General features: G+C 41.4%; 1 protein-coding gene across 3 annotated transcripts in view; it reads right to left on the bottom strand.

Annotated features, from left to right (window-relative positions):
• ADAMTSL1 (ADAMTS like 1) overlaps positions 1–26343 on the bottom strand; it is a 952161-nt gene that overhangs the window by 98589 nt on the left and 827229 nt on the right. For all 3 annotated transcript variants that reach the window (XM_021927825.2, XM_021927824.2, XM_021927826.2), the window contains 3 exons: positions 19297–19476; positions 14187–14340; positions 12182–13307 (listed from right to left, as the gene is read on the bottom strand). In XM_021927825.2, the coding sequence (XP_021783517.2) occupies positions 12182–13307; positions 14187–14340; positions 19297–19476 (1460 nt within the window). The remainder of the gene's footprint in view (positions 1–12181; positions 13308–14186; positions 14341–19296; positions 19477–26343) is intronic.

The following is a 26343-nucleotide window of genomic DNA, read 5'->3' as shown; positions in this document are numbered from 1 at the left end:
ACGATTTTTTTTTTTTAATGGTACACATAACCTGAGTAACCTTCTTGGAATTTCTAGTTGTCAGACAAAATATTTAGGTTGTGGGTGGAGAAATGTCCATCTACTATCTGGGATATGTTATTGTGCCACCTCAGGCCTCTTATTCTGACTCGTACGCTTTCCTAAACCTATTTTAGGTCTCAACACAGGGCTGGAAGCTAGAAATTATGGATGTATCCTTTCTCTGTAGAGCAGTAGCTTCTTCATCTTTTCAAACTTATCTGCCCCACATCCCAATACAAACTTGTCACTCTAGTCAAGATGGCCTCTTTGACTCTCCTTGTCATTAGCTTGGGGCTAAAGACGGGCTCCTCCTCTTCCCCCTCCCTTAAGAACAAGTTCTAGTTCTATTTTCTCATGCTGCTATACTACACAAGAATCTGTCCACTTCCTGATCTAGTTGTTAAAACTCCACTACAAAGTGTTTCAATCAACGGTCTCATTTCTTCAGTGAGACTGTAAATTATTATCTCATCCATAGTTCTGTCTTCAGTATTCAGCATAGGGCTGGCACACTAAATAAACACACAATGAATACTCATTTGGTTACCTTCAAAGCAGCGGGGCTGAAAATGATCATATCCACAGTATAGCATAGCAGACGGCGGTTGAGAGAACAGACTCCGGAGCCATTAATGATGGGATCAAATCCCTGCTCTGCCACTTAGCTCTGTAGCCTTGGGCAAGTAATTTACTTAACTTCTCAGTGACAGTTTCCTCATGTATAAAATGAGAATGATAGTACCTACCTAGGGTTGTTGTGAGAATTCTGTATAAGCTAATGTATTTAAAGGACACAGAAAAGTGCCTGGCATGTAGGAAAAACCAAAGAAATGTAGATGATTATGATTTTGTCACAGTTAACATCGCCATGATCATTACCATTCACTCTTCATGCCAGGGCTCATAAATTCTAGATGTTGTGAAGACATGGGGAAATGAGAAATACAGAGATTTCAATGAAAAAAACATAAATCGGGTGTATAGAAAGGGAGCAAGGGGTTTGCTGTGCATGGGACCAGGGAGCAGAAAAGAGGAGCAGAGAACTGAGGCCACGTGGCATGTTGGGTTGGCAACTACCTTAATGCTATTCTTGACTCAGGAATCTCTGAATAAGGACAACTCGTTATTTCCATAACTGTATTAACACCATCAACCAAATACTGAAATTTTAGAACACTAGAAAGAAAAAAAAAAGCCAGAATTCTGCAATTTCAGAAAGGAATACAAACAAGAGCAAAACAGTTAGAGCCGGAAAACAGTGAACTCAGGAGCAAGTAAGCAAAGTTTGTACAAAGAACCTTAGCCCCAAATTCCTATTTATAGGACCCGATGGTGAGGTCTTTTCCTTATCCTAAAATGAGTGTTTTTCTGCTTAGGGATTCCTTAGATTAGGATAATGGAATCTACCACAAAGTGGGAGTGGGTGCTAGTATTTATAGGCAAATGTATAAGCTTTATATTATTGAATTCTTACTACCATGTTACTAGATTTATGTTATTTTTCCATTTTAGAGAGAAGGCAAAAGGTCACAGAAGCAATCTGCTCAGCTAGTACATGGTGGGATCAGGAGTAAGGAATGACCTTTGATTGTTCTTAAACTGACAGCATCCAGGAATCGATTGGGGCCTAGTTGGCAGGCATATGGTTTGGCCTCATTTTCAGTGGGGGTGTAATTAACGTCAAGATTTGTAGTTACTTTGGGAAATGGACAATCACTAAAAAATATTCTGGATTTTAGATACTTTCAAATGGGAGGCAAAAGGAATGCTGTGAGAATTCCTCCATGAGCAGGATTATTTTTCTGAAACCAAAAATTATAGTAGCCCAGAGGCTTGCAAGGGGGAATTTTATTTTGTACAAAAATTTTGGGCAACAGATTTGAGGTTCATGAAGAGTTTCATATCACCATTTGGCTAGGGCAACTTTTTTTAACCTTTACTGTTTTTAATGCAATTGCCAACTAAAAGTTATTTAATGCCAGAAGCTTCATGATTTGCTCAGATGGAAGTATAGAAAATATTTTTGGAACGGGAAAGGCCACCTGACCACACATTCTTAACCCTGGTCTTCTTCTTTTTGCCAGACCCTTTAACTTCCTTCTCTTTCAGAAGTTCACAGAGTCTTGAATTTGCTAATATGTGTATTTTATCTGCTTGCTAGGTAACTCATTTCAAATTACAAACCTCTGCATGAAATGACTGACTGGATTTCCTATCCACTTGGGATAGGGGTCCTCAAACTGCAGCCAATTACCACTTGCTTTTATTATAAATAAAGTTGTATTGGAACACTACCATATGGATTGAAGTATTATCTACGGCTGCTCTCACACGATAATGGCAGAGCTGAACATAGTCAGTTTAAGAATAGTCAAAGGTCATTCCTTACTCCTGATGCCTGCAAATCCTAAAATGTTTACTATTTGGCCCTTTACTAGAAAAGTTTGCTGAGTTCTGGCATATAACATGGAAAAATTTTCATTTCTGGTTTATCTCAGTGACATCCTTATTTATACCAAAACAGTTAACCACTTTTCTGGAACTCTGCCATGTGCTAGGACCACTCTTCCAGGAAGAGTAAACTAACTGCTAGGGGGATCTCTGGAGATCCCCTAGCATTTCAGGGAATAGACTGTGCCTGACTCGAAGCCTCACTAGTGCTGTCTGGTTGCCACTGGTTGTCTACTATCCTCCAGTGCTCTTCACCTGCATGATTCATGATGGTCATTTCTGTGACCACTGTGTTGACACTCAATACTTTTCTTTTGCTGAGGCTTATGTATTTACTGGGATGGTTCTTTTTTCTCTGGCTTGCTATTCTTATACTTTTCAACTGAGAAAAACATTTGTCATCTCCATTTCCTTTAGCTCTATAAGGGAAACAAGCCAAACCAAACTGAAATGGGCTTATTTTTCCTTCCCTATCTTCCCTGCTTCTAGTTTTTATATTATCTGCAAACTTGGAAACTGTATTTCATGTGCTTATGACTTTTACATAGAGGATTATTCACAACTATGTTTCTGAAATTGACCCTGGAGGAATTTCCCATCTGATCCTCACTTCCATTCTGAGAAGTTTCCATCTGCTGAAACTCTGTGTTGCCCAAGTTAAAGACTTCCAAATATGCCTTAATTCATCTCCTATCCAACACCACTTTGGAACACTGTACAAAGCTTTCTGGGAAATACAATCATTTATAGGCTATAGATTTCACTTTCCTATCAGCTCAGAGATGATAGCAAAGAATGTCAGTAGAATATCAACATCCCCTCATGATGCCTGGATTTAGGCAGATAATTCTCCATCATGCGGTTTTCCTAGAAACCTTGCTAACCCAACTCTTTGAACAACTACCTAGATGGTCCTCAAATAAGCGTGAAGCTTCTTAGTTTGAGATGTCCTGGAAGACAGTGTGATACAATGGCCCCATGTCTAAATGACAACGATTTTGCATACTGACAAATGAGTATCCATTGTGTATCAGGCACGTTACAGATATTATTTCTGTTCTTTGCACTCCTGCTAGTCCGAAGGGCAGAATAAAAGTGCCTGATTGTATTAGTATCATTTTAATTTAACTAATAAGAAAACCAAGGTTCAGAGAGATAAAAGTAGACTCACAATACTAAATGGCAGAACTGAGATTTGTGCCAAAGTTGCTCTGATTCCAGCCTTACTGTCTCCTACCACCGTGGGCTGCCCTTTGTGTTAACTGATGTGTCATCAGGTTGCTCCTCTGGCTGAAGGGGGTGGGGAGGATAAGCTGGGAACACCTAGGCCCAGAATAGAAGGAAAACAGAACAGGCTTAAGGATTAAAAGGCTGAAACTCCTTAGACTTAGCCATTTCCCTAGGATTCCATGTTAAGTGGAGTATCACTTGGGAGTGACCTCCCACCCATAGGAAGAAATAAGTATTTTCTTCAAGCATCTAGTTTTGTATTATTCTTTACTTCACTTGCATTCCTTTTGAAAAGAAAAGAAAGTCTTACCTAAAAGCTTATCAGCTGAGCTATGAGGAATCTGTGATATTGGGTTACTTCTGGTCCAATAGTGTTAAGTGGTAAGCAAGGCCTTCCCTGACAGTGTGATGCTATCAGCAGTATTTAGGTCTTTCTTGGGGGGAAGATCAATCCTCATCCAGTAATTTTTCCTAATTTGGCAATCCAACCTGCAGTGCCAATTTTGCAGAATCTGGCTTTTCTTTTCTATAAGGAAGTCAGCACTGCCCTTCCAGGTATTGTTTCTAGAACTGGATTCAGACGTAGGAATACTGAACATATATTTGTCCATATTACATGAGCCTCCTGGTATTAGATGTAGAGAAGGATAATTTACCAGATTCTTTGGCTAGGGGTGTTATGCTCCATCCAAAAGCAGATTGGAGTTAGCTTTTACCTGAGTCTCATCTCCAAATGTGTGCTCGGTGTTTATATAGAATGACTGAAAGCGAGGAACAGTTTAGCTTCATATTGTCTGTGGTCTAGGTCTCTAACCACACATGTGCCTGAGCCATCAACACTGTAAACATACGCAGTCACAGACACACACAAATGTAGCAATTGTAATGTTTATTGAGTGCCTAATGTAGTGCATATTTGCATATACATGTGTATATATAAAGGTAGAGCTATCAGAAGAAAAGGCTATCTTTAAAGCAGTTATGCCAAAATAAAAACAAAAGCCTCATGAGCTGGAAGCCACTTGGCTGGAATATTGAATGTTAATTTATGCTGGGTCTAGTCAACCCCAGTGGCCTTCTTATAAAACAGTGGCAAGTCCCTGTATTCAACTAAAGTTATAATCAATAACAAGAAATAGTTCCAAAAGCCAGACTGCCTTGGATTCAAATCCAAGCTCCATTGCTTTTTTTTTTTTGAGATGGAGTCTTGCTGTGTCACCCAGGAGTGCAGTGGTGCAACCTCCACCTCCCGGGTTTAAGTGATTCTCCTGTCTCAGCCTCCCAAGTAGCTGGGACTACAGGCATGCACCACCATGCCCAGCTAATTTTTGTATTTGTAGTAGAGACGGGGTTTCACCAGGTAGGCCAGGATGGACTCGATCTCTTGACCTTGTGATCTGCCTGCCTCAGACTCCCAAAGTGCTGGGATTACAGGCGTGAGCCACCGTGCCTGGCCCCAGCTCCATTACTTTTTAAGTGTGAGACTTTGAGCAAGTTAATCTAATATCTCCGTGCTTCAACTCCAATATCTGTAAAATTGGGATGGTAACTTCAAAGGGTTCTTGTGAGGATAAATGAACACCTGAAGCCCATTGTAAGTGCTCTATAAATGTTACCTGTGATGATGAGCCTGATGATTTCTCTATTGGCCTGGATGTGATGGGAGATAGGATGTGACAGGAGATTACTCTCTGGACTTATACACACTACAGCAGTGCTTTTCAAATTGCACAGTTGTGTCACAGAATCTAAGGGTTTCCTGAAACTTCCTTGGTGGAGAACATACAGGCAAGGCAGAAATGGTTAGTTAGGAGCAGGTATCACTCTGGAACTCTGCCACAATGGCATATTAGAGACTGGAAATTCAGATTATGAAAAACCATGCAGACCACAGCCTCCTGAAAATAAGAAAACCTTCCTCCTAATCGCGGGCATCCAACTATTCATTCCTTTGTTTATTCATTCAGGTTTTTATTTGTTGAGTGTCTATCATGTTCTTAGAATTATGGAGAAAATAAGACACATTCTTAAATATAGGCCCTTGAGGATGAATAACAAACTCTAGAAACACTAACAGCTAATTTTAATACACAATGGTAAGGCTGAGAGAGTATTATGCATAGGGCACTATGTGGTTCATGGAGGGGGTCATCTGACCTGGCTTTGAGGATACGCTTTCTGTAAGGAAGGGCAGGAGTTAGCCAGACAAAGTGTGTCAGAAGGCCCCATGCACATTTGTGAACAGCAAGTATTTGTGTACTGCTGAAGGGCAGAGCTCAGTTCTATGAGGGCAAGGATATGGTAAGAGATGAAGCTAGAGAGATAAGTGGATGTCAAATGATAAAAGCCAAGGCATCTGGACCTTATCCTCAAGTGATGAGAAGCCATGCAAAGAATTTGTAAGCATGAAAGCAGCATGGACAGGTTTGCTAGAAAGATGCTCTGACAGTAGCGTGGTGAACGGTCTACAGCAGGAGGCAGTAAACTTCTCTGTAAAGGGACGGATAGTAAATATTTTAGGCTTTGAGGGCCACCTGTAGTTTTTGTTGTATATTATAATTTTTTGTTTGTTTTTAATAACCTTCTAAAAATGTAAAAGTCATTCTTTTAATAACCCTTTACATGCCTGGTTTCAAATCCCAGCTCTACCACTTACTAAGTGTGAGACCTTGAGCAAGTTAACCTAACAGCTCCGTGCTCAATTTCATTGGCTCTTTTAATAACCCTTTAAAAGCCATTCTTAATAATCCTTTAAAAAATGTTAAAGCCACTGGCTGTAATTTGCCAACCCCTGGTCTAAAGAAGACAAATAGAGAATTAGGAAGCTGCTGCGATAATCTAGAGCAGACAAAGCAAACCTGTGCTTCTTCAAAGTGATCCCTGAATCTGGCTTCAGAGTCACCTGTGGTGCTTGTTTAAATCCAAATTATGGGTCCCTACTGCAGAAAGAGCTTCTAATGGTAGGGGAGGATGTGGGAGTCTGCATTCTAACAAGCTCCTGGTAATTAATAACATTGGATTTTTGAACCCCTCTTCAATCTACTTTTAAAAGCTTAAAAGAGAAGTATTTTACCAGTTGGAGTTCAATACAAACTGGGGTCCTAAGTTACTTCATCCTACACCAGCACTTGAGGGTTTCTTAGTTTCTGGAGAGAAGCGTTCTTGCCTTATTTATCATCTCAAATTATCTAATGCCTAGTAAAGATCAATAGCATTGTAGGGGCTACTGCAGTGGCCCCTTACCAGCCCCCAACTTCCAAACATGCGCCTCTACAATCCACATGCCACAAGGTAGCCCACGTGAATCTGCAAAATGCAAATCAGATCATGTCACTTTCCTGCTTAACATCCTCCAAATTCTTCCTGTGGTACTCAGACTAAAACTCGAACCCCTTCCCTTGGTCTCCAGTTACCCTCACAACCTCATCCCATACTACCTCTACCTTTTGCCTCCCTTACTACAGCCAAATGGACTTCTTTTGAGTTCTTTCAACACAAAATCATTGTCACTTTAGGGTTTTTGCACTGCCTTTCCCTTGTCCTGGAGTGTTCTTCCTCCTCACATCACAGTGCTGGGCACTGGTCATCATTCAGATAGATCTTGGGTATAATCTCCTTAGCACACCCATCTGAAGCAGTCACCACATCATTCTCTTATCACACCCGTTTTAATTTTCTGCCTGATACTTATCACCACCAGATATTTTTCTTGCTTACTTTTATGTGTTTGTTGCCTTGCTCCATTCATTTGTTAATTCATTCACTGTTATTTAATACGTTTGGTGCCAGTTACTGGGGATACAGCAGTAAAGAAAGTCTGTAGCCTTGTGGAAAGGCAATCAACAAATATTTATATAATACATCAGAGAATGATAAAATTCTCTAGAGTTAAAAGGATAGACAATGATGAGGGGTGCTTTTTTAGATACAGTGACAAGGAAGGCCTCTCCAATATGTGCCATTTGAGCAGAACTCCAAATGCATGTAAACTCCAAGGGAACATAGTTTCATTTATCACAATATTTCCAGCAAGTGGATGTATACCTGGTATATTATAGTTAGGTTAGTAAATACTTAAGCCATGAATAAATATGCATACCTCTCTCCTAGCACTTATAACACTGCATTTACTCCTCTCGCTCCCAAAATGGACTTTGAATTTCATCAACAGGAGATGAATCTTCTTTTCCTCCATCCCTAATATCTAACACAGAGTCTGGCTTAGAGTAGACATGAGACTGTTTGCAGAATAAAGGAAAAAGGAAGTAGGGATTATGATGAACCAGGCAGTCATAACACACTAAGGACACCCTGTAAACGACTGCTTGAGTTGACATGCATTTCTAAGAACCATGTGAATTTCAACTAGTAAGTTATATAAATGATGAGACACAATAGTATCAGAATTGTTAGTGATTCTTTTCTAAAACTAATTTCTTTCAAATCAAACTTTGGAATATTTAAAAGCAAAGAAGCAACAGACTTCTCTCACTTTTTTCTGACCTGGACCTATCTTGCTGGCTCATACTATTTGGAGTCTACTTTAACAAACTGCAAAGTCCCACAGACCAACACACAGCTGAATCTTGCAGATATTCAGAAGGTAGATTTGGGCCTTTAGCAAAAACAGACTAACTGAACTATAACACTGGGCATTTCAGCACTTCTGGTTGAAAATAAATGAGCATTTCTGAACCACCACCAGACATAGTCATGATGACAAGCAATGAAACCCAACACAGGAAAGGTCACCAACAGCCCACAGCACAGCAGTCCTAACGGCAGCTCTGTGCCTCCTGCATGCTCTGTGCAGATACAGTCACTCTTTTCTTAAACAGAACTTGAAAGATATAGAAAACTAAGCTCCAGCCATATTGCTTATTGAGCAGCCAAGAAAAATGGAAAAATTATGATGTGAAAGATCAAAAATGCAAATCTCTTATTTATTCCTACCACATGCCATTCACTTGCATTGAAACGCTTAGTAAAGGCTAGATCCAGAAAAAGACAAAATTTGATGGTGGCAAAAACTGTTTGTTTCTGCCTCTCAGGTATCTTCCCTCTTACCCTCTGAGTGCTACCCTCCCCCATAATGATGTCCTGGATGATGGAGGATCCAGGACTTGCCCTTTGCTCGCCTAGGCCCAGTGCTTTAGTGTTCTTAGCACCAGGCTGCCACGTCTGTTTCTAGCAAGATTCCACTGAACCTTCTCCATTTTAAAGCCACTGGGGTTAGACTCTCAATGCCCATTAAGGCGAAAATTAAAAGGGCCAAAGTGTGTTTCCTAAGTGCTATTTCAAGAATTATTGGTGTTCCTCAGATTACTAAGCCAAAAAATTGTTCAGTGATTAAAGGGGAACTTTGAAAACACAGCATACTGTATTGTCCACTTGGAAAATCACAACACACATTGGAATGCTTAAAAGAGTAAAATAAAAAGAAAAATTCCAAATAATTTTCAGTTGGGGAATAGTTAAATGCATTCAGGAACAGTAATCAGCTGTTAAAAAAGGTAATATAGACCACTACATACTATTATGAAAACATCTCATAGACATGCTGTTAAGTAAAAACCAAGTCACATTTCTGAACATGACTAATATCCTATTAAAAAACCGAAATCCTATGTGTGCATATATGCTTTTTATGTAATACAGTAAAATATATAAACATTCTAAAAGGATGTATACCAAATTATTAAGAATGATAGCCTCTGGGAGCATTGCGGGGAAGAGGGAGGCTTGCACTTTTTATAGATTTAGATATTATTTGAATTATTTTATAGCCCTTTTATTACTTTTATAATAAAAAATCAAGTGTGATATTAAAAAAATAGACATAAAATCCAGCAGTACATACATCTGTTTAGCCTTAAGTTTGCCCTTCTCAGACTCATGTGATCACTGAGCCTGTTTGTGGAACATTTAGAAACAACTTGTGCCACAACTTTGGAAGTTACTGTGGTCAAGGTTCTCCCATCAGCATATGGGCTTTAACCTTCCGTGGCCTTCTGTAAATGAGGGAAGGAGGTAGGAGGGACCTCGGAGATGATATGGTACAGTCTCCTCATTTCTGAAATGAAGAGACTAAGACCGTGAAAAGTGAAGGGCCTTGGCAAGATCAGATTGGACCCCCCCCATGCTTGTCTACCTCCTTCCACATCATTCCTGCAGTCACCAGGTGACCTAGATGGGCCATGGGCCTTGGTTTTCATAAAAAGTCTCCAACACTCAAAGAAATTGTCAGGACCTCTAAGCCAGGGGCTCAATGTTCTCCCTGCAGGCAAAGGCTGAGCAGAGTCCTGATGACCCTTTCCCATTGCCCTGTCTTGTTCCACAGCTTTTTAGGAGGAAGTAGGAAGATGTTAATTTCCATCTTTTCCCTCATGCCAATTGTCATTCCCTTCAATCCCAATAATACCAATCCCAGGCAATAGGCCCAGGGGATAGAAATAAAACGTTGTACCTACGCTTGATAAACTGACTGGCTGATAGAGGAGAGGGCATGATAGCGGTGTAATAGGTACAGCAAGTGCACTGATAGGACTGAGTTGCAGGGCACCACCCACCTGAGTATCAGGCCACCCCTCATCACCCTGGGACCAGACACTGGAGCTGCCACTCAGTGATCTCAAAGGGCTTGACTGAAATCTTCGCAACCATGTTATAAGGACTTTTGGAGAAAACGACAGGGATAACAGCAGTTAAGCTGATCAAGGAAAGTATGAGTGGTGGGGGCTGGAGGGCACGGACAGAGGGGCAGGTGAAAAGCACAAGCTCTGGGGCATGCTGCCTGTGTTCAGACCATTTCCAGAGTTTCTATGTGGCTCCAACATCTGTCTCTCAGCATTCTATCTAGATATGGTTACTACAATTGTACCTACTAGTTCCTACGATTTTGAGGGAAAATTAAGCAAGATAATGCCTTTAAAGCACTGAGCACTATGTCTGGCATACCGTTGGAGCATAAAGAAATAATACTTAGTATTGTTATCAAAGCTATTTGGTCTAAAAGTACTGAGGCTGACAGGCAGTATTATTGACATTTCAAAGGCAAAAAATAATGTGTGCGGGATGGACAAAAGTTATTATGCATCTATTCACCAAGTCTCAGAAGAGTAGACAGAACTCTTTGCAATCAAATAAACTTCTTGGAATCAAAATCAAATACTGAATGCTTGTTTCAGCTCTTACTAAAATGTGATCTTAGGTGAGCTGCTGAACCTTAGTTTTCTACATAAAACTGGAGGATAATGTCAATCTTGTGGATTGACTGTTAGAATAAAAAATGCAGTTACTTATAAATAAACCTGACATAGTGCCTGGAATAAATGCTGGCTTCTTTCCTTCCTTACCAAAAGCTAGCAAGCCAGAGAAGACGATTAGTCAAACAATAACATTTAGATGTAGACTTAATGAAAAGAGCATTATGCTTGGATTCTGAGAAGATAAAAGGTTAAAATGAGGAATCTAGACTAGAGGACTATGATTTCGTGATTCTTTAAAGTGACTACCCATAGGGAAGTTCCTTTTTTGTTACATATCATAGCTCTGCCACCTAATAAATACAATCTTTAGTAAATTACTTAACTTTATGTGTTTCCTCTTCTATAAAGTGTGGATAAAAACTGTATCCACTTCTATTCAGTGAGATAAAACACATAAAGAGTTTACATTTGCCTGGCAGATAGTCACTAATCAGTTAATGACACCTATCTTCATTGCCAAGGCCCCTGTAAAGATTAAAAGAGACAAAATATGTACAAAGTATGGCACAGGTAGTGGTAAAAAATATTAATTCTACTACCACTATTGATTCTACATTATGAATGGCTATGACCCAAAGAGACTAGGAAGTGATACGTGTTGTCATCCTGATAATGATACATCAAAACAGAGACAACAGGAGATATTAGGATAATTAATCACAGGTCCAACTGGGAATAAAAGCTTTCTGGAACAAACAGCCTTGTCCAGCCCAGACACAAGATAGGTTCACCCAAGGGAAACAGCAGGTGCTGGCTTCATTCTCTGCCCAGCCCTGGGGGACCACACACACAGAGACAGTGTTCCAGTGTCAAAGCTTTTCCATGGTTCATCTTACAGAGTAGTAACATAATAATGCCTTGGCCTGGAATGATGTCTTTCTGCCAGAAGTTCAAAGCTATCCAGAGAGTATCTCATTTATCTTTGGGATCCTACAGGGATGGGGGTGGGTAGGCAATGCTGCTATTCCCTTATAAAGATGAGAACAGACAGTTCAGAAAAATGAAATAGCTTGTCTTTGCTCCAGTAGTCTATCAGTGCTGAGAGAGGGCCTGCACCCCATGGTGGGATCCCTGAGGCCAGCTCTAAGCCCTACTCCTGGAAACACCTTGAAGAATGTGTGAGTAGTGTGACTTGGGCCAGATGTGGCCCCTTGCCTCCTTCCCAAGACCAGGTTAGCTACAAGGCTCACCTGTCACTGAACTGAACTTCTTCTCCATTCCTGGCCCAGCTGATGGTAGGCCTTGGGTGGCCGATGGCCTCACAGTGCAGAAGAACACTCAGTGTCCCGCTGGCCAGGGCCACCGTCTGCCCCAGGTGGGTGACCACCTCCGAGGCTGAGAGCTGCTGGGCTGCTGAGATCTTGCGCAGAATGGTGGGTTTGCGGTGTGGCCTTCGAGAGCCTCCCCCGGCGTCCCCGGCGGAGGAGGTCCGCAGGGAGCTGCTGAAGCCAGACACGTGTTTATGAGGCGAGATAGCCACAGGGGAAGTCCTGCGCTCTGAGGGCTTCAGGAGCGTGTCCTGGTGCTCCAGGTGGCTGCGGAAGATCTCCTGGGCCAGCTGGGCCACCAGGTGCTTGCTGTAGAGGTCGCGCAGCTCCTCGGGCTGCTGGGAGAGGTTCCCCAGGATGTCGTCCAGGCGCCGCTGCTCGGTCACCATGGTGAAGGGCAGCTGCAGGAGCGCTTGCTCCGCGCCCGGGTCCTCCTCCGAGGTCGCGTTCCTTTCCGCAGAGTCCTGCGCCTCCCAGGAGGCCAGCAGCTCTCCGGGCCAGCCGCCCTGCTCCAACAGCCGGGAGACGAGGTCGTCGTAGCGGCTCCCCGGGTTGGCGGCCAGGCCCCGCTTCTCCGCCTTGCTGCCGTTGGAGAAGATCCCGTTCTGGTGTTTGTGGGTCTGCAGGGCCTCCTTCGGGCCGGCCTTCCTCCCCACGAGCGCCTCTTCCTCACTTCTCGGGCTCAAGGGCCGGGACACGAGCTTGCGGTTGCCTCCGATGAGCTTAATCACAAAGTGCTCCCGGGCCGGGCCCGCTGAGCAGGTGTAGACGCCTGCATCTGAGGGTTTGAGGCGGTGGATCTTGAGGTAGCCGAAGGGGGCCACCGTGACGTGCGTCGAGCTGATGAGGTGCTGGCCGTCCTTCTCCCAGGTGATGAGGGGCTTGCGGACCCTGCGCGCCGGGCAGCGCAGAACCACCGCCGTCTTGGGGAGCAGGTAGGCGAAGCCCCCCACCACGAAGTGCAGCTTCCTCTGCCTGCGAGTCTGGATGTAGATCTTCCTGGCCGCCGCGATGTGCGGGCTGTGCTTCGTGGATGGCCGCCCGGGCCCTGGAAGGAGAGCGAACCCAAAGGGACAGAGAAAGAGGTGGGGAGAGAGAAAACCCAGGGTGAGATGCAGCCAGGAGAGAGGGGCAGAGGAAAGGGCCAGAGTGGAGAAGAGAAGCAGAGATGAAGGCGCCGGAGGGATGGGAAAGAAAGTATTCTTCAGGGTTTATTTTGGCCGGGGCCACTCTTTACTATCTGTGTTTTTCGGGAGGACCTCGTTCCCAGCTGTGGACCACCAAGCTGCCACCACAATCAGAACTAATGAGATGCAGTGGGCAACCCAGTGTCTCCCTGCTGGGCCTTGTTGCCCCTGGAAGCTGAGATGCAGAGTTCTAGATGGAGGGGGATCCCCCGGGGAAAGCCATTTCCTCTCATTAAAAGAATTTTTAAACAAGAAATCAACGTCATAAAAAGGCAGAGGACAGAGAGGAGAATGTCCTCCGCTAAATGTTTGCCTTCTGGGTCCTGCAAGGCACCAGAGCCCTAAAGGACATGGTGAGGAGAGCCTAGAAGTGTTGCGGCTCTAGGGATTAATATTAAACAGATCTGTTTAGAGTCGTTTAAAACCCCAGAGTGGAGAACATTAGACATCATTAGTAATACACTGCCTCCAGCCTCCAGATCTCTGTATGCCAGCAAGTGAACTTTGCTCTACCCCCTGCAAACTGTTTTTCCAGTGGAGAAGAGAATTCAGCCTGGCCACGTGTAATTAAGATTCCTTTTCCGTTTCCAGCTGAGCTCTCCTGCCTGCAGCCCTCCATGGGGTTCTACTGGCCCGCTATTTCCCACAGGTGTTGGGTTTAGGGAAGGCCACGGAGTGCTGGCTATAGCTGCTGCTGTGTGGGTTTCATCTTCCCATTCCCAGAGCCCTGACATACTTACTTGCACAGGTTGCCAGCATACAGGGCCTGATGGAGGAAGAGAAAGGCAGGGGCGGGCACAGGGTAGAATTGACAACAGTTGAGATGCCGGTTTTCAGCATCTTTCGGCAAATGGCGCTTCGAGTCTGGGTGCCTTCCCCACAGCTTGTGGAACACTGGCGGAGAAAGAAAGGCCAAATGCACATAAATTCAGCGAACTAGAAGCTAATTTTTTAATAGACTCTCAAACTCATCAAAATATGAGAAAAGTTGCTTGGAAAAGCAATAACCACTGAGATAGAAATACTAATTATGAGGTCACAATGTGGAAGACATGCCAATCTTATAGACATATCGCACTCTAAGATTTTCTACTCTGAGGTTTCCTGAAGACCTTTTATCTATTTTACTTATATAGCCTGGGCTTCAGAGTTAGAGAGTTATAGAGTGTTTAAATAACAGCTCAGTATTTCACTAGTTGGCAAGTTACTTAAATTCTCGCAGTCTGTTTCCACTTATGCTTAGTTTGCAAGCCTGGGAATTAAGTGAGATAATATATTTTAAATGCCATACATAGAAATGACAATTATTGCTAATTCCTTTTTCATTCCTTCACAAATAAGTGACAATATTTTAGTGTCAAGCATAAGGTAGTTATGAATCTACTTTGTCTAAGGTAGGGTGCTAGATGTTATGAAGAAAAGATGTGCAAGATAGTTCCAAATCTCAAAGAGCTGTCATTCAAATGAGGGGAAAATTCCAAATGCATTGTTAAAATGAAATACTCCATTTGGGAAATATAAGTCAAAACCACCATGAGACACCACTTCATATCCACTAGAATGGCCATAATAAAAAAAAAAAAAGACAACAAGTGTTGGCGAGGATATGGAAAATTAGCAGTTTCACTCATTACTGGTGGGAAAGTAAAATGATACAGTGTCTTTAGAAAACAGTTTGGTAGTTTCTTACAAAGTTAAACGTAAATTTACCAAGAGACCTAGCAGTTTTACTCCCGGGTAGCTACCCAAGAGAGACAAAGACATACATCCACACAAAGACTTGTGTGCAAACACTCATAGCAGTATGATTCATAATTGCCAAAAGTGAAAATCACCCAATGCCTATCAGCTGGTGAATGAATAAACAAAATATGCCATATCTTTACAGTGGAATATTATTCAGCCATTAAAAGGAGTATAGTTCTTATATGTGCTACAACATGGATAAACCTTAAAAACATGCTAAGTCAAAGTTTATAATATATAAATTATACCTCAATAAAGCTGTTTATAGAATTGTAATTACAGAATTTATTAAAAACATACAATTAGAAGACAAGTAAAGTAGTATAAAAGTAATGCTAACAATAATTGAATGCTCATAGTACACTAGGGATTTCCTCACCAAGGTCTTGAAGATGATTGGAGTCTGGGTGGATGCAGAGAAACAGGGATCAGATGGGAGAAAGGGAAATTTCCAGAAAAAAGATAGAAAAGTTCAGTGTAGGAGTCCCAAGGCAGGCATGGGACAGAACAGTTTGAGAGAACAGAGGGGCTCAAGTTGTAAGTGTCAGGAGCTTGAGGGTTAGTTTGGGGCCAAACTTTGGAGACCTTTAATTTTCAGACAAGAGGTTTGTGATTGGTCCATAAGGCAGTGGGAAGCCACTAAAGAGGGGGTGACATGATGGAAGAGGTGTTTTGAGAAGGTTAATCTGGCAACATTGTAGGTAAGGGATGAAAGCAGGAGATGGATGGGAGGCAGGGCGTCGGGGAAGGAGGCTGTCATCTCCAGGCTTGCCTGAACGAGGACTGTGGGAGTGTGCCACGTTAACTTGAAAAATGATAGTAAAAACAAAAAACGATCTTATATTTTCAAGTGTTACATGCTAACATATTGAAGTGATACTATTTTGTGTGATGTGCTGTGATATATGCCACCCTGAAAGAAATTTAAGATGCAAAGGATAGTGGTGAGAATCAAACCCACTGCTTTTATAGCCTGACAATTGTGGGTTCCAGATTCCACCCATTCCTTATTTGATTGTAAATGACAGCACCAAATCCAAGATCAGGTGGGATGGAAGTAAGAAGCCTGAAAATTTAAAAGAGCATGGTCGTTTTAAGGCTGCTAACTAGAAACATAAAAACAGAGTTTCAGGTCAGAAGACCGGGTTATGACTTTGGTCAAGTCCAGCTCTTTCTCTACCTTCAATTTCCATATCTCTGGAATAAGGAAGCTAAGCTAGACCAGGGATTTTAAAGCTGTGTTCCATAACTATGTTGACGAAGTGATTCAGAGGCTTCTCAGGTGGTGAGGAGACCCAGCCATTGGAGATCTGAGACCCCTACTCACACTTAAACCAAAATAGCTCAATTTTATCTGTTTAAGATTATTGGCTTCATAGTAACATTTCATTTGATAAAGGTTCTGTGGTCTTAATTTTTTAACAAAGTAATTAGTCTATAGGATCTTTTAAGCTCCTTCTAGCTCTAAAATTATTCTTTTTTAAGAATTTTTTTTGGGGGGAGAAAGGAGCAACTTCCATAAAATAGGGTTTAAAAATATTTAATATCAAACTCTTTCAGGAGATTGAGGGTTTCTTTTAAAGAAAAGAAGTATGGCCTTTGTGAGGTCTTACTTCCAAAATAGAATCTGTAAGTAATTTTATTTGAAATGTCTAAAACTTTGGCTTAATTCTGTCTCTATGGGATTCTGTGCAGTAACCATGAGATTGAGCCAAGATAGCTGAGGATGAAAAACACCCATCGATCATCTGGGTCTTCCCTTCTCCAAGGTCAGTCTCATGGGAAGTGTGGAATGCGCATCTCCTCTCAGCCAGAGAGCCAGGGGAATGGTCATCAGGATGACAGGGTCAATGTGGAGCCTTTGTGAACACCAGGAGCGCTTCAGTATGGCACCAGTTTGAGTTTAATCCCAGCAATTCAGGGATTACTTCCCACCATTCCCAGCCCCTCCCCAATGTTTGGAATTTCCATTCATTAACCCAGATAGCTCAGAAGCTAGCAACATTCCTTGGATAAGGGCTACCTCCTCCCAGTTCCAAAAATAGAACTTCCTCTTGAGGAAGACCAGGAGAGCCTGTAGGAGACCTAAGCTGTGGCCTCAGGCCCAGCCAGCCACGGTGAGTGCTTCCTTTCATTTCCTTTCCTTCTCATGACAAGTGAACCCAAATGGAAGAGAATCATAAGGGCTCACTTTTAGTAGGCCAAAGTATTTTACATGCAATATATATTGTATTTAATTTCAGCCTCCCACCTACATGATAGATACTATTATATTTCCATTATACAGATAAGCAACCGAAAGCCAAAAAGGTTAAATAATTAGCCCAAGGTTATACAGCCAGTAAGTGGCAGAGTCAGGATTTGAACCTAGGTTTGCCTGTCTTTGAGTCTGAACTCTTAACAACACATGATACTGTTCTGAAGGCCTACTGTACTTAATGGTATCAATGGGACCTTTTTCTCAGTCCAAAAATCTCAAGGGTCCCTCTCAAATCTGTAGTCAGGAAAGAACTTTTTCTGAATCTTCTGTGTCTCATAGGCTTCAGAGACCACAAACTCCAGGAACACAGGAAGACAATTATAACACACACAAGTCCCTTCCTCAGCAGCCCACTCATGGCAGACTATCACCTGATAGATTTAGGGGAGCAATTCCTTTTATAATACTCCACTGATAGAATGTTTTCATCTAGAGCCACTTGGCAAATACATCTATGTTCTTCAAATGCCATACCCCAAATCAACATTCCCAAGGAAAAATTGTCACTAACATGCACATCCACACAAACGCAAATGTACACATGCTCATTTTCCTCACTTTTATCTTGAAATCAAATTTAGAAAGAAATCGAATTTCTTTCTAAAGCATGAGAAAGAAATTCCCCAAATGTTCTGAGACATCTGGTGTCAGATACCACAAGAAGCAATTTTACTGCCAAATTATAAAACCTGTGGTAATGTAAGTTAACTCTTAATTGCAATGCACTTAGCAGGCACTGTCTCATGGAATTCTGTGTGGGTTGATAAGATATGGGCAAGAATTCTAAGAACCTAAGTTGAGAGAGCTGGATCTGAATTTTCACAGGCCGCTTTGCCCTCTGTAAGCAAGTATCTATGTGAGGGAGCAGCAGCAGCTCCCTCCTGTGAGTTGTATACTATACAAAAAAAAAAAAAAAAAGGCAATGGGGTTAGGAAGGCAATTTCAAATGCTTATATGCTAGAAAAAGGAAGGTCTTGAATCTGGCTTCACAGAAATTTTCACTTCGCATCTAGTGATTCTGTTCTTGGCTAAATCTTGTGAGGCAACAATTTTGGGGGAACTTCTCCATGGAAGACACACAGACCTATGGAGCTGGAGAAGTCAAAGGCAACTCAAAGAAGTGGTAGCGGCTGAAAACAAAGGACTTGAAGCCAGGTGTAAATGAATGATCATACACTAGAATTAGAAGAGGCATTATTTAGAAAGATAGGTTAGTCAGAGGTATGTCTCTAACTTAGGAGATCAAGTCAGGAATGGTGAATGCTGAAGCAATCACTTCCCAAAGTGCAGAACAAGGGAAATCAAATTCTCTTGCTGGGAAGCTGTTGAAGTTTTTTAGAGCCAGGAAACTAACAGTAAACAGGCAGGATTTCCTTGGCCGCCTTTTCCTGATAAATCATGTCCTTTATTGTCCAGTAACTTGGAAGAGACTTGCTAGAGAGGCTTTGCCCTTCCTAAATAGAGACTAGAAACATCTGGGAGTAAGAGGTGCAGGGAGGTCAGGAGGAGGGGGTGTTGTGTGGAGATAGAAGGAGAAGAACCCAGTGTGTGGAAAAGAATCCTGGGCCAAAATAGCACCAGTGAGGTCTGGTTTTGTTCCACGAGGAGCCCATTTACAATTCCAAACTTCCGATCATTGCGTAGGGGCTGGCTGTGTAACTCAGGTCCCTGCAGTCTCGTTAAAAGCTAGTTACACACTATGGTATATATGGTTTAAAAAAAATACCATTCCATAGTATTAGGAAGATTGATTTGTTCTCTTCTTGCCTTTTCTATGTATATGTCTGGGGTGCCTTCTTTTTCAACTTGGGTCTCTCTTATTCTCTCCTGAGGAACATACATACCTCTGTCCAGTCTGAGAGAAGCCACTCGCTGGGACAGTCATCTTTCTTGCATGCTTGCTGGGAGGCTGGTTTTGAAGCTGAACAGAAGGTCTCAGGAAGCTCCAGGAAGCTGCCATCAGCCATGCGCTGCTTGCAAAGAACCTCGCGTTTCTGAACACCCCCACCACACGTTCTGGAACACTGGGGAAGGAAAGAAGGAAGGAAGAAAAAGTAGACCCAATATGGGAAGGCAGTCTGTCTGACTGCTAATTCTCATCTTAGTTTGGCAGAGTAAAGGAAGAAAAAAAAAAAAAAAAAAAACCCAGAAAAAGAAGAAAAACCAGGAATCAGCCCAAAGGATTTGGTTTCTTCTCTTTGAGATGAATTTTGTAGCAAGATCTACCCTCTCCACTTAATCCCAGGTATTTAACTAGAGCATCCAGGAATTTCTGGGGCCTTTAAATCTTAGAAAGTTGCTTCTGAACTATGATTTGCAGCCCCATCCAAGACAACTGCTTTAAAAGGTTAGTATAATAGAGTGTTCAGCATATTTATGATCCAGGGAAAATAATCTGTGTTGCTTCCAGAATGAACAGGAGAGAGCGCCTGCCATCAGTATAAATTTAGAGAAATTAATTTGCAGAAAAGACAGCCCTTTCTCTAAGTGAAGGCACTCTGCCACACTGAATGGGCATTAGATTTAGGGTCTGGTTTTCTTAAGAACCCCCCTGGAATATTCTTCATGCAGGATTGATGATTTCTTAGGGCAGTGGAAGCCTGAGCCACTGAAATTTGGAATGCAAGAAAAATGGCCTCATGTCAGTGGTTTTCAGAGGAACCCCAATAAAACATTGTTTACATGTAACTGAATAGTTATGATCCAGGGGCATGAAGTGGGAGGGAGGCCCCCTGAAGCACAGACCCTTTACAGAGCAAAGGAGTCCCCAGCTTTTCAAATATGTGTCCCTTTACAGAGCAAAGGAGTCCCCAGCTTTTCACTGGGCATATGGCATTTCAGCATAAAGACTATATTTGCCAATCTCCCTTGAAGATAGATACAGCCATTTGACTTAATGCTGGCCAATGGGATATAAACGGAAGGGTTGCGTGTGCTTTCGGGGAAGTGCCCAAAAAGAGGGTCTGGCATCTCTTCCCTGCTGGCTGCAATGTGAATGTGATGTCTGAAATGTAAGCTTCCATCTTGGGCTGTCATAAACAAAAAGTTAGAAGCCTGGCTTCCTGACTGTGAAACCACCATACCCGTTCTGGACTTCTGGACTGTCTGTGTTTAAGTGAGAGAGGAAGACTTTTCTTTTTAAAGCCAATGTTATTTTGGGTTTTCTATCACTTTCACTCAGACATAACCCTAGCTAAGAGTTCAACCCACGACTACTCTGTGGTGGGGATATTTTATTGTAAAATTTTAGGGAGCCTGCTGATTTCTTCCAGAATAGTCTCTCATCATTAGCTTGCTGCCTTTGGGCTTGCTGAGAGATCAAGCCTGGTTTTAAAAAGCCTGAGAGTTTGTGCTGAAGGACTTGCTCTGCTGGAGGAGTGCCCCTCTCAGAACTCATGGTGATCTTTGCTTAGTAAGTTGTGCTCAGAATGGCTGTGGGGGTTTTTGCTGGCAGTCAAGGTTATGATGGTGACACCAGTGTCCTTGGGTACAGTCAGAACATTGCTGCAGCCCAGTTTTCACCTTCTTACTCAGTGTTCTCAACCCTACATGCACGTCAAGGTCTCCTGGGAAGCTTTTTAAAAGTACTGATGCCTGGGCCTCACTTCAGACCCAACAAATCAGAAATTCTGGGAGGTGGGTCCCAGGTATCAGTTTTTGTTTTGTTTTGTTTTTAAGAAAGATAGTATAATCTTCTTCCAAGTAATTTTTCCTCAGATAATTTTTTTGTGTCTCCAGGGCTGAGAACCATTTCTCCAAATGAATGTTCTCTGGGACCCAGAGAGGAAACTCCGGGACCCAGAGAGTCTGTTAGGACTGTTAGGACCAGTGGTTGTTTGGACCCCACCCGAGCAAACATGCCATTTGTCTGCAGTTGTGAATGGCTTGAGGTCACAGAGCTAGTGGATAATGATGTTAGAAAAGTAATCAACTTTGTCTAGTTAAGCCTTTTAGTCTTAGAGTCTTTTAAATGATTCAAACCAATGGTGAGCAACCTTTTTTTTTTCCATTTCAAATTTTAAAAAATAACCATATTGAGTCTCCTAGGAAAAAGGATATATTTTCTTATTGCTGGGATCAACTACCTACCCATTGAAGCATTGAAGGCTAACAAAAAATGTGAAATGACCCTACAAGCTAGGTCTTATTTCCACTTTACAGGAAAAAAAAAAAAAAAAAAAGAAAAAGAAAAAGCTGAGGCTCAGAGAGGTAAACAACCCAATGAAGGCCACACAGGGGCTAGAGTTGGTTTATTGCCATTCATTGCGACATTTACTGAGCTACTGGACACCATGCTCTGGACACAGCTGGAGAACAAGTCCAAACTCAGCTTCCCTCCTCTGTGGTTGTACAACTCCTGTGTGCTTTGCAGACCCAGAGGAGGGTAGCGTGACTGTTGCTTCATGAGGAGGGCTCCCAGCCTGATCAGCACCAAGCCTGCCGGGAGCCTGGTCTTACCCTTTCACCCAACTGGGCTTTGCCATTCAATTCTTAGCTTCCACTCTTGTGACCATCCCTGACAGGCAGGAGCCAGCCCACAATTCAGGTTGGGGAGCAGAATTTAAAGTAGTTCGTCTACATTCTGGTGACCCTGGAAAGTTTAGGGAGTTCTCCCTAAACTCTGATTTCTGAAAGGCAACATTTAAGCTAGACCACTTGTTACTCATCACAAGTCCTACCAGCTCCTTCTAAGGGCTTTTCTAGTGTGTCCTTTGGGCTTGATTAAGAACAAAATCTATGTTTTCAGAACAAATGATTCAAGTGACTGGCCTAAACCTTTGTCTTCTTTGTGGCTCACTTCAGTGACTCTGTGGGCTTTTCATGTATTGAAGAAGCAAATTTTAATTTTAGCTCTCATTTGGCAGCAATTCAATAAGACATTAAAGGATTTCCCTTCTTTAACTAATGTTGTACCCGCACTGCCTAGAATAATGCCTCCTGTGAATGTTCTCAATAAATGTCTGTGGCATTGAATTGAAGTTGGTACTTGGAAGAAATTTAAATTAGTGGCTAAGAATTCCATTTATCTAGAATAATCTTCTTGTTGCTATGGATAACTAAGGTTTTAAATTTAGTTTTACAGTCTTTTGCATGATTTTTAAGGTTCAACCTTCTCTTATTGCTGTCAAATTCTTACATCAAACCAACAAGTTATACTATAATCAGATTAGTTACAAACTTTTCTTATTCATTCTTTCTTTTTATAAGTAGCCAACTAACCATGTGGATTACTGACTCTGAAGGATTTGCCAAATTTGGGGACTATATTCTCCACAATACTTTCCATTCTGTGAATTACTAAGATTCTTCCATGAACTTACTGTAATTTTTCTGAAACCACAATTGTCGGAAAGAAACAAGTTTGTGCTGATAAATCAAAAATTTTAATTTTAAGCTCTGACCTCTCCCCTAGGCTTACTCAACATGTCCACTTAAATGCAAATAGGCATCTTGATTTAAACATGCCTAAAATGGAACTCTTAATACTGCCCCTCCAACCTCATCCCAAACCTATTTCTCTCTCAGTCTTCCCCATTCATTTAATTGTGCCACATCCAGGGCAAAAACTTAGGCCCTTGAGTTTTTCCTTTTTCTTACCCCACTTCCCCTGACATCCAATTCATGGCCAAATAATGTCAGTTTTACTTACAAAACATATAAGCTATACTTCTAAAATACATAATGAATCAGCATACCATAATCCATCATCTCTTGCCTTTTACTGGTGCTTTGGTCTGAATGTCTGTGTCCTCCCTGCTACTCCCCTAAATTTACATGCTGAAATCCTAACTCCCAAGGTGATAGTATTAGGAAGTGAGGACTTTTGGGAGGTGATTAGGTCATGAGGGTGGAACCCTCAAGAATGGGCTGAGTATCCTTATAAAACGGGTTCCAGAGAGCTGCCTTGCCCCTTCCATCATGTGAGGACACAGCCACAGAGCACCATCTATGAACCAGAAACAGGGTTCTCACTAGACACCGAATCTGCCAGCACCCTGACCTTGGACTTTCTACCCTCCAGAACTGTGAGAAATAAATTTCTGTCATTGATAAGCTACTCAGTCTATGTATTCTGTTTTAGCAGCCAGAATGGACTAAGAAATAGCGTTTCTAGCAGGATATAGATGATACAATCAAATGTGATCATTTGAAAAGAGCTCCTCCCTCCTGTTGGAAACCCCATATTGTCTTCTCTACACTCTATTCTCCACACAGTAGCAAGAGTGATGTTTTCAAAGCATAAATGTGATCACACAATTTCCATGCTTAAAACCTTCCAATGACGTTCCCTTGCAATGAGAATAAAATCTACATTCCTCTAACCCTGCCCTGCAAACCGCTATAGATTCTGGTTCCTGCCCTGGTGGAACTTAGACATTGTCTAACTCAAATCCTTCCAACTTTATTAATTCATTCCACATAAATTTATTAAATGTCAATGATGAACCAAGCGTGGTTCTGGGTAGGTGAATGTACAGCAGAGCAAGAGACGCATCGTACACCTCTGTAATCTTATCTTTTATGACTCCCCCCTTTCCCTGTATACTCCAACCGGACTTGTTTTTTGTTGTTTTGTTCCTCAAATATGTCAAGCTTGTTTCTCCCACAGGGCCTTTCCATTTGCTCTTCTTTCTACCTGCACCATTATTCTCTTAGATCTTCATGTGGCTGAGTCTCTTGAATAATCCAGGTTCAATTCCATTCTCAGCTGTGTGGAGAGGTCATCCCTAACCTTCCTACCTAGAGTAGTCAAAGGGGTCTCTATCACCATTACCTCATTTTATTTTTTAAAATAGCTCTCATATTTTCAGAAATTATTACCCATATAGACCATTAGCTCTATGAAGGAAGAGATGTTGCTTCTGTTGTTGCATATATTAAGTGTTTGAGAATTTCATTTAAAACTTTTCCCCAGTATATCATTACATCTTTTAAAAAAAATTAGGATTGACTAAATCCACCTCTAGTTTTCTTTCCTACACATGCTCTCTCCTTTTCCTTCTTTTAAAATTAATGATTTGTTTGTTTCCCAGTAAAGAAGTGGTCAGGGTATGAGCTGAACAGTGGAGTGACATTTTACAATAAGTTCTGGGAGTATATGATGTTTTGATATGATCCATAAATATTTACACTGTTGAAAACGCAGTGTATTTTTTTTCTCTGAGAGAAATAATGGCTGGTTCATAAAACTATTATCTCCTAAACCTCAAAATGACATCAAGCCACTTTTCATTTAATCCTTTGATTATAATTCACACTCAGATTCCTCATGGGTCCTACTGAGTCCTTCAGACATAAAGAACATGCTCCCAAAGTTTCTGTTACCCAGTGATTGACATTTTAGGTACTCCACTAGTGATGCTGAATTTGTAGGAGTATGGATCTCCTCAATGAGTAGTGGCTGAAGTTTTCTTTTTCTAAATATTTTATGAGGCACACAGGCTTCTGTTCAATTTGAATAAATGCTCCAAAATAAACAAGTAGTTAAATAAGAACAGTTCTCAGATTCAAGCTGTTCAGTTAGAGTTTCTTAGTGAATTTGGCAATAAAGAACAATGTAGGTTAATTTTTTCTCTCTTTCAAATTGAGGAAGTAGATAATGAAAATAATTTGTCTTATTTCAAGGGTATAGATGTAATAAAACTGTACTATAGAGTGATCACTCATTGAAAATAACACAACTGGGTTATCAGTTTGCAGATAGGACTTGATTTAAGGCACAGACCTCCAACAGTATATAGGTCTGTAACAACATGATGATAAAACAGCTGCAAGAAAAGTTTCTAAAAATTGTCGTTTAAAATTTTGATGTATACATAAAGCTTTTAGGATATTATCAATGGTAAGAAGATAAAATCTAGACTCCTGACAATGCCCTTCACTTTGATCTGCATAGACCTTTCCAGCCCATTCCTTGACATACTGCCATGTGCCCATGCTTTAGCTACAGTGGACAATTTGCCTTTTCCTGGGCACACAGACAACCTTGTCTGCTCTGGCCTTTGGTCATGTCATTCAGTCCCTGAGCAATGTCTGCCAACTCTTTGTTCATCCAGAGACTTCCAAGATGTGCTTGAAGGTCCAGCTCAAAAGCCACTTCTTGTCCTAGCTAGAGCAATAAGACAAGAGACGGATATAAATGGCATCCAAATTGGAAAGGAAGAAGTCAAATTATCCTTGTTTGCAGATGATAGGATCTTATATTTGGAAAAACCTAAAGATTCCACAAGAAAACTATTAGAACTGATAAATTTAAATTCAGTAAATCTGCAAGGTACAAAATCAACATACAAAAATCAGTATTTCTTATGTTCAACAGTGAACAATGTGAAAAAGAAATTTAAAAAGTAATCCCACTTATAATATCCGCACATAAAATTTAAAAACTAGGAATTAACCAAAGCAGTGAAACATCTCTATAATGAAAAGTATAAGACACTGATGAAATAAATTGAAGAGGACATCAAAAAATGGAAAAATATTCCATGTTTATGGATTAGAAGGTTTACTATTGTTAAAATATCCTTACTACCCAAGGCAATCTACAGATTCAGTGCAATCCCTGTCAAAATATCAAAAAGATTCTTCACAGAAATAGAAAAACAATCCTAAAATTTATATGGAATCACAAAAGATCCAGAATAACCAAAGCTATCCTAAGTAAAAAAACAAAACAAAACTGGAGGAATCACATTATCTGACTTCAAATTATGCTACAGAGCAATAGTATCAGCTATAGCATGGTATTGACATAAAAACAGACATATACACCAATGGAATAGAATAGAGAACCCAGAAACAAAACTATAGAGCTACAGTAAACTCATTTTCATCAAAGGTGCCAAGAACATACACTGGGGAAAAGACAGTTTCTTCAATGAATGGTGCTT

Source organism: Papio anubis, chromosome 13 (genome assembly GCF_008728515.1).
Source record: "Papio anubis isolate 15944 chromosome 13, Panubis1.0, whole genome shotgun sequence".
NCBI lineage: Eukaryota > Metazoa > Chordata > Mammalia > Primates > Cercopithecidae > Papio > Papio anubis.
Note: the sequence above shows the minus strand (reverse complement) of the source record. Positions and strands in the feature narration are given on the sequence as shown.